Here is a 15,487-nt window from a genome sequence, read left to right as displayed (position 1 = left end):
AACCTATATTAACGCTGGCTGGACTTTTTCCAGACAGACCTTTGTATATTATATTATACATATTATATGTATAGTGTATAGTATACCTGTACGTCCAGTTTAAGCTCAGACTTTTGCACATAATAGGTACTTAGTAAATGTTTAATGAACAAATGTATAAAAAATAAAAGTCACTTTTTTGTCAAAAGTTGCCGACACTCAAACAATGCTCTGGTGCAGCAATGAACCTAAGTATTGTCCCTCTGTCTCTCCTGCTTAAGTTAACATCAAAACACATGATGAAGTTCTTTGCCTCAGCAGAAGGGTAAACTGAACTTTATTGTGTATGTTTTCGAAGTTTATGGCCCTAACAGTGCAAGGCCCTAAAGTTATGTCCCTGGGTCTCCTTATAGATAAAGGGAGTTCAAGACTTCTCCATAGAGAATAAGTGGATAGCCTGATGACATGTCTCACATGTCCTAGACTGTACTTTTTATGGTCCCTAAATTCAAGGGGTGAGGCATGATGGCACCGCCAATGAAGCTCATGATGCATCCTCCCATTAAGATTTGTCGAATAAATGAGAATCCAGATTGTTCTCCAAAAGTGGGGTCCTGGTCCTGGGCTTCCACTAGCCACTCTTAGGTCCATATGCAAAATGTCCATGGCTGCTAGGGTGACCAAGCATCCTGGTTTCCTTGGAACTGAGAGATTTCCTGGGATACAGAAATTTCGGTGTTAACACAGGCACAGTCGCAGGCACACTGAGAAGGTTGACCATCCTAAGCTGGCAAAACACCGTGAGCCCTCATGCTGATTCCCTGGTGGAAAAACCCTCTTAAGCCAATTCAGTTAGTAGCTCCAGCCTTCGTAGGTGGCACATATATATAATGTGTAGATTAACCATGCCCTGCCCCCTTATTTTTCTGGGCTATGACATTTCTGTAGTTACAGCAATGGATTCCAAACCCTAGCATGCAACGAAATTACCTGGAAGGCTCATTTAAAATACAGATTGCTGAACCCCACCCTCAGAGTTTCTATGTCAATAGGTTTGCAGTAGAGATAAAAAAAAAAAAAGTCACATTTCTGCCTAGGCTGTTTTGGCTCAGTGGGTTGAGCACAGGAATGGGAACCAGAAAGTCATCAGTTTGATTCCTGGTTGGGGCACATGTCTGGGTTGTGGACTGGCTCCCTGGTTGGGGGTGTGCAGGAAGCGGCCAATCTATGTGTTTCTCTCACACATTGGTGTTTTTCTCCCTCTCTTTCTCCTTCCCTTCCTCTACCTCTGAAAATAAATAAATAAAATCTTTCATGAAAAATCGCATTTCTTACAAGTTCCAAGGTGATGCTAATGATGCTTGGTCTAGAGACCTAGGTTTGAGAACCACTGCTCTAGAAGTCTGGCACATTACTATCTTCTTCAGAGACTAACATGGAATCAAAAAAGAAGCCTACTGAAAGTATAAAGGCATGAATCAACAATATAGAGGATAGAGTACTATAAAAACTGGCATTATTTTCTTTACTTATTAAGTATTTCTCAGTGGTGAGTACAATTTTTTTTAAAAAACACACAAAGTTTTAAATATGGTATAAAAAGTTAAAAAAATTAGGCAAGTTTTTGCAGAGATATGAGGGAGTTCTCCATCACTGAGTTTACTTTAATGACTGTGATTTCTCTGTGAAAATCGAGCATTCTGTAGCACAGTTCTAGTGACATTTGGTCCCTCCTCTGTGTGCTCAAAGCTATTAACAGTTGAAGTATTTTTGTGTACTTAACCTGAATCATACTTTGACAATTATCGTTCTCTCTGGCATGGTAAACATTTTGATAACAAAGTCTACATTTCTTTAAACCTATGTAAACTTCTTAATGTAATTGGATACGTAACAAAAATATAAAAGCAATTCCAGATTATAAATATGCACTCAACTTCATGCTCACATTCTGCTCTTGGAAACATCTGCTGCCCGGATTTTGCCTTCAGCAGTGGGTATGTCTCATATCCTCAAAGAAAGGTTCCTGCCTGCCCTCCTTTAAATGTTGTATTTGACCTAGGAGAAACTGTACAATGGCACTTTGATGGCAGAATTCAAACCCCTTAGCTATAAAAGGTTGCTGGGGAAATGAGTCTGAACTAGGAAAATTTTACCATTTTGGTGAATAAAACGACTTTCTTGATGGCCTAATCTCAGAAATGAGTTTTCAGTAATAAGTGCTTTGTTTTTCCCCCAGCGTGCCGGTGGTGCCCTGGCCATTCCCTTGTGCGCGTTCCAGGGGATGGTGTCTCTCCAAGCCCCCACGGGGAAAACGCTGTCCCTTTCCACCTATGAGGTAAGTGCCGAAGGACAAAAGATAACTCCGGCCTCTAAGAAAATAGAAGTCTATCGATCCAAAAGCGTTGGCCATGAACCAAACTCAGAAGATTCTCCGTCCACATTTGCAGACACCAGTGTAAAAATACACTTAGAGGTTCTTGAAATTTGTGACAATGAAGAGGCCTTGGACACGGTGTCAATCATCAGCAACATCAGCCAGTCCTCCGCACAGGTCAGATCTCCGTCCCTACGTTACTCACGGAAAGAAAACAGATTTGTTTCATGTGATTTGGGAGAAACCGCCTCGTATTCTCTCTTTTTACCCACGAGTAATCCAGACGGTGACATCAACATCTCCATCCCGGACACCGTTGAAGCACACAGGCAGAACAGTAAAAGGCAGCATCAAGACAGGGATGGCTATCAAGAGGAAATCCAGTTGTTAAATAAAGCTTACAGGAAAAGGGAGGAAGAAAGCAAGGGCAGCTAGTGATCACTTGGCCTAATGCAGGCAAGGATGGTTCTGCAACTCCAAACTGCTAAACTGACGCCTCTGTTCCAAGGCTCTACGATTTCAGTTTTCACTTGTCGGTCAACACAAGCTTTACAGGTTTGCTACTTCATTATTTTTAGTGCAAACAGCTGGAACTAGTGCAAACACTTAAGTGCTTTTGATGTGTTACCTATAGATCGCACACTGTGGTAATTAAAAGATTTGTTTCTTACCCAATTTCTGAAAATCCTTTCTTAAATTAGAAATTGGCCTAATTTACTAATATTTTGCCTATGCTTGTCAACCTCAGAGTCAACAAAAAATTGTATAAACTGAATAAATATACTGTTCCCATGTACATGTTTCTATATATAATATTAGTCTTTAAACTACAAGGGGAAAAAAGAGACATTTGGGGAATAGAAGAAATGTAGCAAAACTCTGAGTTGTATTTGAAGATGCTTGCTGAAATGGGTCTAGCAAAGCAAGCTCATTACAGTTACAGCTTGAGCTCTACACTGTCTAGAAAGTTTATTCTTCTGTAAAATGGCAAATTAACTTCCAACTGCAAACCATGCATGTCCCTAGTCTCTAAATAGTAGTTTCCTTCATTTCTATAAAATACAGATTGCTTACTGATTTTTTTCTTTTCTTTCTCTCTTTAACAGTGTTTTGCTTTCATCTTTTCAGTATAAAACTGCCCTTAAAACAAATACATTGCGTATTGCAAGTGGAATTAAAAATAGTCCTTAACTGAAACATTATTGGGAAAGGTTGTAAATGCAAACTTCGTGGTTCCTAGAATTGTTTTGTTTCTTTAAATGGAAGTTGAGGGAAACACTGACCAATTAAGTCCTGCGAGATTCGCGCAAGTAGAGTAAAGAAACTGCTGGGTAAAACAGAGGAAAACCCTCCAAGTCCAAAACAAAAGTGTCCATTTCTAAAGTTGCAGATTGGACAAACTTTCTTAGCCATTCTTGAAGCACAGAAAATTTTAGTTCAAATAGTATTCCAACTTTAGCTGCTTTTTTATTTCTTTCCCAAAGATGTGTGTATCTCAAGCAAAGAAACAATTCAATACATTTTATTAAATAAATGTGAGGTACATGTTTCAAGATTAATAAAAATCAAGATTTAAAGAACACAAGAATTGGATTGGAAAACAGTAATGTCCTTGTCCTTTCTGTGTTCTATTCTTTTTCCCCATTGGACTTGGGCCTATGCTTGGGCAACTGAAGGGAAAAAAAAAAGAACTTGGTTGTTGAATTAACTATAAAATAGATACACTTAAAATCCCTGCTGTACTGAGAAAATACCAGGGTAATTTAGCCTAAAGCCATAGTTTGAAAGGCTAATCAGGATCACATTACTAACCTGTAACACTTCAAATTCTAAGCCAACAGTAGCTGAATCTACAAAAACCCTCTACAGGGGCCCTTACACTTACCTGTGTAAGTACCAGTGGTTCTTCCTCCTAAGCCTTGTTAAGAGAGGGGAAGGGTAAGCTACACCAACGTAAAATCCACCTACTCTTCAATGTGATTGTGATTGTAAAAGTGTGTTTCTGGTATAATAGGAAATTATGTAACACCCTTATAGCTATCTTGTGCTATATTTAAATATCTTACCCTTGCATTATTATATTGTTCTTCTTATTAATAAATACTATGTTTCATATCATTTATCTCTTTTCTTTATAAATTATTTATCTGAAGGCAAATGCTCATTATCTAGTAAAAAGATCACCACCTGGTGGTGACTCCTATAAACTGAAAAGACATAATCCCTAAAACTCCCTAGTTAATAGAAACACAAAATCCCAAAGACTTCCAAGAGTTGTAACTGACAGAGATAACCATTTTGAAAAGTTCAAATATCACAGTGTTACTCAGAATATAATAAAAAAGGATCTGGCAGGCATTATTTGAAAGCTTTTCTCAACGTGGTTCTGTAGTAATGCCTTTCATAACTAGTCCCTTAATTTCTCATACTAGTCAGCTCCTTTCATTCATTTACTTATTATACTATTTAATGAATGCCTATTTACATGCTAGATATTATTCTAGGTAGTTAGGATTCTAACTGTGAACAGAAACAAAAGAAATATAAATATATTGTGTGTCTGAACCAACTGCAAATCACGAGAACACAGTCCACACAAAACTTCCCTCACTTCTGACATCAATTGTGCATTCAGAATGTTCCCCAAACCACTACCAGTTTCAATAATTCACCAGAAGGACTCACAGAACTCACTGAAAATTCTATCCTCGTGGTAATGGAGTATTACAGGGAAAGAATAGAGGTTAAAATCAACCGAGAGAAGAAACACATACAGCAGACCTGGACAAACTCTAAATATGAAGCTCCTGTTGCCCTCTTCCCATGGATTCATGGATCGCGTTCCTGCCATCAGTGTGTGTAACTGTTTCACTTGTAACTGGAGAGAACACTGGGCTAGGAATCAGAGACTTAAGTTCAATCTCTGATTCTGATTCTGACTCTACCATTGCGTGACCACACTTAAACTCTTCGGAATTCAGTTTATTCTCGAGTAGATTCAGAAAGATTAAGGATGACATGAGCTCCAGGAAATTAGATTTTCTCTGAAACTTTTTAGCCATTCTAAGATACGAAATGAAAGCTATGACTCTTTCAGTCTTCCTCTGTTACACAAAAACCTGCTATGATTACATGATTCTTTTCTTCATGTGAGAAGAATGTTCTTGACGGATTTGGGTAGAGCAGATCTCATATTCTTGAGTCAAGAGACCTCAACGTTCAGCAATCAAGACCAGGAAAAACCCTGATATGTCTAAAAGACTCCCCAAAGGTAAGGCAAGAGAAACTGGTGGGAGGAACTATATCATACAGGGGAACAGATCAATTTGACATAGTAAAAAAAAAAAAAAGTAAAACCTCCCAGAATTCCAGAGGAATACAAGGCTTCAATGGGTAATTTTTCTCTTTAGCATGAACAATGGATATACTGAAATCTATAACCAGGAAATCTATAAGGAGGAAATGGGGCAAAAGCTGAGATGGGGAAAAGGGTCATAATACTAATACATCTACCTTTTTTTCTCCCTCACATGCCCTCCCTGTTCTCCTGTGACAATAAGGCATAGGTTGTTCTACTTCATATATGCCAGGGATTTCCATTTCTTCACATCACCCTGCCTGAGGCCAACTTCACTCTCCTCTCTGGAGTTATAATTGTGAAATGCCTACTGGGAAACTTGTCTTGTGGGTGGAGGATCGAATATATATCTACTTAGTATTTTTAAAATATCTCTGGTAAATAGATATATGAAGTTTTAATGATTGAAAATAGAAGCTTTATAAAGCAAGGTAGCATAAATAATGTGCAGACACCTATTTTTATTTAACTTTTGTTAAGACTGTATTATTTTTTATAAACTCTATCAGTGATAGTTTGGAGACCCCTCCTTGGAGGGGTCTTGGTCTTTACTTTTTCTGTTTCTTGAGTTTCTTGTCCTAACTGTATTAAAATTGAGAAAAAGAAGAGTACCTACTTATAGTAACTGACATAAAATAAGCACTTCTTAAATGTTACTTATAGAAGTATCACTCCCCTTCCAACTTCTGGTTGGCATGGGCAGTACTAGCGAGAGCGCCTGTGATGCAACACGAGACATCTGTAACACTGTCATAATGGTGGTGGAACGTGGCTTTGGAGGGGATCTGAGTTAGCACTTAGAGCAGATTGTATCTTTCCTGGATATGTACGATATCTCCCATCCCACATGCTTTTCTTATAACGTGACCTTGGCTCACCTCCTGTAGCATGGTGAAACCTAATTGCCCTATAACCTGATTGGACATCTGTAACTGACTCAACCAGTAAGGTATAGTGCTCATGACTTCTGTGGCTAGTTAATAAAAATGCTGCCTTGCTCTGGGACACTTGTTCTTGGAACCCAGCTGCTATTCTGTGAGGAGGCTGAAACTATGCCACACACAGCAAACAGAGAGGCTATGTGTAGTTGTTCCAGCCCATAGCCCAACAGAGGTTCAGCTACAAACCGGCATTAATTACCAGGTGTTTGAAGATGTCTACAAATGATTCCAGCCTGCAGCTATCGAGACCACCCCTTAGAAAGAGGAAAGAAAGAGTGAAAAAGGTCTAATGGAGAGTGGAACTTCATAATTACCTGAACAAAATGAGCTGACAATTTTGTGATGTTCCCTCTATTTCTTTATTGCCTAGCAAGGAGGGAATCCAGACATTAGGTCAGTAATAAACAAACACAAAAACTCCTGACGTTTTCTTTGCTGATCTGAGTTGTATTTTAAGTAAATTTGTGATTTCATTATAAGTTATAGTTAAGATGAGTCATTCTCTACAAATTCAAATGTCTTCAGTTTAACCAAACTTTTCCAATTTCAGTTCAAAAATTTTATATGACAAGACACTGTATTGGGTTATTTAATATGTTCTTCCATATTCCTCCTTATGTAAGAGAGAAATAAATGTTTTCTACATTTTCTCCCTTCTCCATCTTTAAAAGCTAGACTTTATACTCTATAGAGGTCTAAGATTACTTATATCAACATATTCCCTCCTATCCCCACTCCAAGAGGAGGTATGAATCAATTAAGGGTTCCATTTTCCAAGGGGGACACTAAAAAAATCCCCACCAAGGTCTTCATGAATATTAGACCCATGAAAAATACCATGAGTTGTTTCACAGGGTTGGGGTAAAGAAGATGAAGAATAAGAGATTCCCTGAGACTTGGAAAACTGTGATAGTTTCCCAGTCTCGTGTGGCTCACCCATAGGTGGCTGGACTGGGAGGTGGATGCCTATGGAAGTCAGGTATCAAACACTGTGGGTTTGCAACCAAAAGATCAGTGAAACGACATTTGAGATCAGTGGAAAGGACACCTTTTAGCCTGCAAGAGCACAATAAATGGCAGAGCATCAGTTAGAGTAACAATGTCGATTATAATGAATGAGTCCCACTGTTTGTTTTCTGGCATTAGGTAACCTAAGAATTCTTGTGGCTCCAACCAAGGCAGGAAAAAAAAAAAAAAACCCAAACTGAGTAACAAATGACACCTTTCTTCTTACCAATACCTTTCTGATCTTTCCTTGAAAATCACCCTTCTGTGAAGATTTTTACTACAATGGTATTTGTGCTAAGTGTCTGCCAAAAGCAATAGCCTTAATGTTGTACAACATGCCGAAGACATCCAGAAAAATTAGTAATTTTAAATTCATAACTAAGATTCTGCTTAGGATCAACAAACATGAAGTGAAGAGAAATAATTCATCAGAAAAAAATAACACTACCTCTCTCCGGTGTTTTCATGTGGATTGTGTAAAATATAGACTGTCATTATTTTTCTATTGCTGGCACAATAAATTACCACAAACTCAGAATCTTAACTAACACAAATGCATTCATTACCTTACAGTTCTGAAGCATAGAAGTTTGACAAGGTCTTCATTGGCATCATCAGGATAATCCTTTCCTGGGAGAATCCATTTCCTTTTTCAGTTCCGGAGGCTATCTGAACTCCTTGGCTCCTAGTCCCTTACCTCCATCTTTGAAGCCAGCAAAAGCTGGTTGAGTCCTCGTATCACATCACTATGAACTTTTCTTCTGCCTTCCTCTTCTACTTTTAAGGACTCTTACAGCTACAGGGCTCATCCAGATAATCCAGGATAATACCCCCATTTTATGGTCATCTGATTAGCAATTTTACATGCCCTTGGTCATGTAATGCAACATATTCACAGTTTCCAGCAATTAGGATGTGAGATATTGGGGGGGGGTCATTATTCTGCTGATCACAGTTAATGAATCACCTAGCCCACTGCCTAACAAATTCTAAGTGAGCAAAAAATGGTAGTTTTCTTCCCCACGTACTCTCTTTATTACTCTGCTCAAGCTGCCATAACAAATGCTGCAGGTTTAAGCCTCAGTGAGATAAACAACAGAAACTTATTTCTCACAGCTCCGGAGGCTATGAAATCTAAGATGAAGATGCCAGCTGTTCCTTGTGAGATTTCCTTTCCTGGCTTTGTGACAGCTGTTCTCACATGACCTTTCTTCTGGGGACAGAGAGCAAGCTCTCGGTTTTTTGTTTTTTGTTTCTTCTTATATGGACACTAACCCTATTGGATTGGGTACTACCTTTATGATATAATTTAATTATTTCCTTCAGGCTCTATCTCCAAATGCAGTTACACTGAGAGGTTAGGTTTTTAACACATCAATTTTGAGGGGACACATTTGGTCCATAACACTATCTCATCTAACAGCCCACACTTTCCCCCTACTCTCACCAATATGCCTACTTAATCTTACCTATTGAACAATTCACATATTGTCACATCAGGTGAGCCCAAAGGGTGCTTTAATTGGAACTGTTAATTCCTGTGGTCTTAATATTAGCTGAGAACTCCCAAAATGTAAATCTTAGGCTGCTTTCTCTGCACTGGAAACTCATATAACCAACTGCTTTCAAGACATCTCAATTTGTATGTTTCATAGACTCCTTGAACTCTACATACACTATTCAAACACGTTAACTCTCCCCCCAACCAAAATACTCCTCCTCATCCTATGTTCCTCATTGCAGGATATGGCACTGCCTCATTGGACAGACTTTCAAATCTTAAACTTGACAGTCATCTGACCTTTTCCTCTAATTTCCCACATTAAATGATTCATCAAATCTTAACAATTTTATCTCCTAATATCTCTTAATTCCAGTCCTTCCCATATCCCATCTTGATCTGTCATCCACTTGCCACCCCATCCCACAGGCTGGTAACTAGTTTCTCTCCATCCACTCTCGCCACCTCCATTCCTTTCTACTCGAAGGAGCCAAAGGGAAGCTCTGCTTTTAGGCAGATAAGCAATGTCAGGAAACCAAATGCCTCTGCTCCCAATATTTTTTATGTCACAAAGGCAGTATGCGGAACCCCTTCCCAGCATATAGCATTTTCTTTTTTTAACTCGCTGCACACTAACTTCTTTAGTCTTTATCTTCTCAAGATTGTACACAGATGAAAGCTGATGCCCTGCGTGTCTTATCAGTGAGTATCCCTAGTGCCTTTAAATCAGCCTTTAAAACATGTCTAAGTAAACTGATATCCCCCGGTGAACGTCCAAGCCTGTGTGGCTCCGTCCCTTGATCATTTGACAACAGCTGCACATTTAGTGGCCTGCTGAATCAACAATGGATAACTTCATATGAACCTATGACTCTTCAACTGATGTTTTATTTAATTGCCTAACTGCTGTGCATTGAATTTGGCTAGACATGCTCAAATCCTATGCTGTTGGCTAAAGGTAGTAATAAGTAGTGATAATCATTTGAAAAAGGCAGGGACATTATTTTACTTAATCAAATATTTGAAACATGCGCCAACCTGTTTCCAAGCGTAGCACTAGGGGAAAAAATATGATGAACTCATTTCTTTAGGGACTTTTAGGAGAGAATGTTTCATCCTACAGGTTCTTTCAGTGTGTTGATATTTACTACTTGAACGCAGACTCCGGATTCTACCACAAAGAGTAAGAAAGGAGAACCCATTTCTTCATACGCTGGGCGTAGGAAAAGAAAACGTGTGCCTTTTGCCCGCTTTCCCTCCCGATGCACAGAGGTATACAACAAAGGGAACATCAGGTAGACTTCGCTTTGAGCCAACCCCGCGTTTGCTGGTGACGTCACCGGAAATTGCTCCTTGTGACGCTCCAGGACCCTCCCTCTCGCTCTGGGCGCCGGAAGCAAAGCGGAAGTGGACGTAAATTCGCTTCCGGTCCCGTCGCCATTTCTATCAGTTACAGGTTCTCACGCATTGTAGTCCGCTGGGACAATGAGCTATGACTACCATCAGAACTGGGGCCGCGATGGTGGGCCCCGAAGCTCCGGCGGGGGCTGTGGAGGAAGCCATGGGGGGGGCCACGGAGGGAACCGAGGCTCCGGCGGCGGCGGGGGAGGAGGGGGTGGTCGAGGAGGCCGAGGCCGACATCCTGGGCACCTGAAAGGCCGCGAAATCGGCTTGTGGTACGCGAAGAAACAGGGGCAGAAGAACAAGGAAGCTGAGAGGCAGGAGGTAATCCGAGACTCGATAATGCGGTGGCACAGTAGCTTCTCATTTCTCCCTTGCCTCCCCTAATCTTACTCTTCTTTCTTGGTTTCTGAACTGGTGTAAGTGCTTTGTGTAGTGAATATGAAGTGCAAAGGTATTATGTGAAAGCTTCCTGTAGAAGATATTATATAGCTAAATGTTAGCCATGCGCATCTTACCTAAAAATGTTAGGATTTATGTAGGTTTAATGTATACTTTGCTTAAGGACCAGGGAACTGTGGACAAAGCAAATGTTAATTTCAGGTTCCAACCGAAATTGACTTTATTGGGGTGACACTATCATAGTATCTCTGGCAGCCCTTTCCCTTAAAATAATTATGGTCATTTTTATGGAAGATTTTTGCCTGATGTACTGTAAACCAGCAGCCTTCTGCCTTGGATACAGGGTCGCCGGGAACAAAAGCTGCCAAGCACTGTTTTCATGTAGAGCGTTCAGAATAGCTCAGCTTTCGTTTTGAGTGTTGAAACAGCCACAGATCCACAGTAACTTTATAAAAACTCTTTTATCAAATTCCACTTACCAGTTTTACACAAGCTTTTATTATGTTGCTATAGGAATCGAAAGAAATAAAATTCAAGTAACTTACAGTCTAATTGGGAAAATAAGACTTTAACGGATGAGAAGTTAAATAAATCTGGAATAATTCTTCACTGTTATTTCCACCTGAAACCAATTGCGTGATGCATCATTATGGAACTTTTGACTTCCAGCCCCTTCTCAAACCTTCTCCATTTTAGTAAATGTCACTACAGTTTATTCACTTGCCAAGGCCAAAATGGGATTTATCTGTGATTCTTCTCTTTTATTTCAGCAAATTTGTCCTGCCTACTTTATATATCCCAATCGAACCACAGCCATTACCATAGGTCAAGCCACCTTTTATTTTTTGTTCCTGGCCTCCTTACTGGTCTTCTAGCTTCCACTAGTTGTCCTTTGTAGAGCCACTCATGGTGATCTTTTAAAAGCAAAAAGTAAGTCATCTCATTCTCTAGCTCTCAATGTGAGATTAGAAGCAGGTTCACATCTGTGTCAGTCTAATTCATTTCAGTGGCATCCTAACATGTGTTTCAGAGACCTTGGAAATCTAGCCTCAAAATACCCGGTTTCCCTCTATGTACTTATCTTTCTGTGCTCAGTCACCAATCCGATGTAATTTTGAATTTTGTAAACATACAGTTATTTTTGCTTTTTTTCTAACAGTTCTCATACCATTCCACTCTCTAAAATGTCTCCATTTTCCCTTTGTACATAGGAGCATTATTTAATGATTAGCTCATCCTGCCTTTGATTACTTTCAGCCATTTCCATAGGTTTTACTTTTTGAAGTAGTCTCTGTGTTACCAAGTGAATGTATTATAATGATATACTCTTACTCTTTCAATAAATATTTATTGAGGATCTAATGCATTTGAGATAATATCTTAGGCACTGTGTGAATACGATAGATAACAGTTCTTGCCTTACAGAGATAGTGGGGTATTAGGGTTTATAGATGGTTAGGATACAATGTTAAAGTATTACAATAAAGAGAACGTGGGCTGTTACCTAACTCCAGGAGGATGAGACGTTTTTCAAGAGGATATAACCTTTAAGCTGAAACTTGAAAGATAGCAAAGTGTGTATGTGTTTGGGATTTGAGGTTTGGAAAGGGATTTTCAGGCCGAGGTAGCAAGCAGCATGTGCCACACCACAGAGTCCAGGAAGAACATGCTCAGGGAACTGAAAGTAAGAAAGAGCATGGTTGTCGGGTGTGCTGAGGTGTGGAGTGTGGACGTAGACAGTGGCTTTCAAACTTGTTGGTCACTTCCTACATAAAGGAATATATATGTACATACACACACACAAAATATATATGTATGTCAAATACATGTATATATTTTACCCTCACCCAAAGTTATGTTTATTGATTTGAGGGAGGGAGGGAGAGAGAAAGAAAACATAGATGTGAGAAACATTGAACAGGTGCCTCCTGTACGTGTCCGACTGGAGATTAAACCTGCGGCCTAGGTATATGCCCTGGCTGGAAATGGAGCCTGCACACTCTTGGCATGCGGGGTGATGCTTCCATCAACTGAGCCACCTGGCCAGGGCTGGTGTGGTTTTTTTATCGTTCTCATTCTGTGAAGAAACTGAATCATTTGCCAGACCATACCGGCATCTTCCTGAGCACCGATCGTTTGGTTTTCTCTCAGCTCAGCCTTCTTCCCAAGTTATTCTTCTTTTTAGTGTAAGGTTTAAAATGCTCGTTGCAACCAAATAGCATTTCCAGTTTTTAAGGTAGTTTTTTTTTTTTTTTTTAAATAGAATATTGGGTTTCATTAACTTTAATTGTGGGTATCTGTGAAAATTTAAGAGAACAAAATTATAAATTGTGAGGGTAGGAGGTAAGGGAAACCAAAGTTTTAGGAAGAAAGATAAATATCCTTTTTTTTTTTTTTTTTTTTGCCAGTTATATTTCAGCTGAGTTTATACATACATGGTAGAAAAAAAGATCTTGAGGGATTTATACGAAAATGTTAGCAATAGGTCTAGGAATTGGAATTGGGCAAGAGGGCAAGTGTGGGGAAACTTAACTTTTATATATGTTGGTTGAACATCTTTTTACTTTTATTTTTTTCTCAAATAATTTTGCACTTGCCTTCTCATATTGATGAGGATGCTTTTTCTTTGCATAAAATAGAGAGCCGTAGTCCACATGGACGAACATCGAGAAGAACAGATTGTGCAGCTCCTACATTCTGTCCAAGCTAAGAATGATAAAGATTCGGAATCACAGCTCTCCTGGTTTGCTCCTGAAGATCATGGGTAAAACAGAGTGTTCTTTTAAAAGATGGGCAGAGAGTGACACTTATTTCATAGCATTGGCTAGAAGAAAAGAAATGATAATAAAAATTACATCTTTAGACTTTAATAAGTGAAATTTAGCCTTGAAGTAATTTTTTTGCTTATGTAGATGGAGCAGGTTTGATAAAAGGGTAAAAATTAGATGGCATATTCATTCCTATAGGGAAACTAAATGGGAGGAATAGTTTATCTGTGTATGAGGTTTATTAAGTTATTATTTGTTGTTTTTCCTCCCCATCGTCTTTGTAATTCTAAAATTCTCCTCTGGGGGAGATGTGCAAGAAGTTATGTTGGGGCTGTTTTAAGGAAATCACAGGAACTGCATTGTTTAGAGAGAAAATTAGTAAAAGTTTTTTGGGGACTGTGTAATGTAGTATCCCATTTATAGCTCAGAAAAGGTAGCAGGAAGAAATGAAGCTGTAAAATAAAACAGGGTTCATAAAAACACCATGCCATTGCAAAGGAGGAATGACTTACGTGGATTTTTTAAAAAATTTAATTACCACAGGGAATAACTTAGGAAAAATTTTCGTGTATTTTAAGAATGTAAGTGTTTTGATAATTGCTCTACTAAGAGAAAAAAATAAAAACTTGATCCTGGTGATTTTTGAAATCATAGCATATTGTTTTATTTCAGGGCTTGTGTGGTTATTTAACCCTTTGTCATTTTTTGTTTTGTCAAAATAGATATGGTACTGAAGCTCCTGCTGAGAACAAACCACACTCAGAGAAGAAATTTGAGGACCAGGAAAAAAAATCGATAAATCAAGAAAAGAGGACACTTAGAATCAGGGACAAATATATTGACCGAGATTCCGAGTATCTCTTGCAAGAAAATAAACCAGATGTAACCTTAGACCAACAGTTATTGGAAGATTTACAGAAGAAAAAAACTGACCCTCGGTATATTGAAATGCAGGTAATGGGAAGCAAGATGTGGAAAAAAATTTTACTTCTCAAACTTGATAAAAATATATTTATGGTTAGAATTAGTTGCATGGAATAGATCAGTGAGATTCCGCAACAGCCCTTCCTCGCAATTTTTTTCCTCCCATAAAACAGAGAAAAGCAACAGGACTGGAATAACATAACCTACAGCAGCCAGTCTCATCTGTAGTAGCTTATATGGTGCGGAGAAGAAGTATTTGAAAATGGTAATTCAAATGAAAAAATACAACTCTTAAGTTTAACTTTTCTAGGCCAGTTTAGGGAGATGTCATGAAAGACAAGGTGGTTAGAATTGTAAAGTTTCTTCTAGACCCATTTAATCCTTTTACAGATGATAACATTAAATGCCTCAAAAGTTGTATGATTTGCTTATGTTCAACATTTTAAAGATAGGACTGACAGGAGCTAAAGTTATCCTGAAAATTTTTTTCAGTGTTTTCTTTTCCTGTTAGGCAAGATATATTAAGGTCCTTCCTATTGAAACATAAAGTTCTATGCTTTGTGGATGTTCTAGAGATAGATGTGATAAAATATTCACATGTGGGGGGGGGGGGTTGGTGAAAATTTGCATATTTGAATATGCAAATACTGCGGTTTTAGACAAAGGCAGAATATCAGTCACATTCCCTGTGGGAAAGAAAGGGTACACTCACTGTTGCTGATTAAGATCGGATATCCTGTTTAGAACAGATGAGCTAATGTTGTTGGGGAGCCAAATGGTGTAGTTTTTTGATACCTATTGAGTGAAAACATAAGGACAGAGGAGATT

General features: G+C 38.8%; 2 protein-coding genes across 4 annotated transcripts in view; both read left to right on the top strand.

Moving 5' to 3' along the window:
• The window catches only part of GPR149 (G protein-coupled receptor 149), a 42,579-nt gene extending 38,161 nt beyond the window's left edge, over positions 1-4,418 (top strand). For both annotated transcript variants that reach the window (XM_045194935.2, XM_024560256.3), the window contains exon 4: positions 2,219-4,418. In XM_045194935.2, coding sequence (XP_045050870.2) covers positions 2,219-2,791 — 573 coding nt within the window. In that variant the 3' untranslated portion in view covers positions 2,792-4,418. The remainder of the gene's footprint in view (positions 1-2,218) is intronic.
• Positions 4,419-10,569: 6,151 nt separating this feature from the next.
• Positions 10,570-15,487, top strand: part of DHX36 (DEAH-box helicase 36) — a 36,514-nt gene continuing 31,596 nt past the window's right edge. The window contains exons 1-3 of one of the 2 annotated variants that reach the window (XM_024562896.3): positions 10,570-10,889; positions 13,607-13,731; positions 14,458-14,689. In XM_024562896.3, the coding sequence (XP_024418664.1) occupies positions 10,650-10,889; positions 13,607-13,731; positions 14,458-14,689 (597 nt within the window). In that variant the 5' untranslated portion in view covers positions 10,570-10,649. The remainder of the gene's footprint in view (positions 10,890-13,606; positions 13,732-14,457; positions 14,690-15,487) is intronic. The other variant, XM_045197103.2, reaches the window with a different exon arrangement.

This window comes from Desmodus rotundus, chromosome 2 (assembly GCF_022682495.2).
Source record: "Desmodus rotundus isolate HL8 chromosome 2, HLdesRot8A.1, whole genome shotgun sequence".
NCBI lineage: Eukaryota > Metazoa > Chordata > Mammalia > Chiroptera > Phyllostomidae > Desmodus > Desmodus rotundus.
This window is presented reverse-complemented; position numbering and strand designations above follow the sequence as displayed.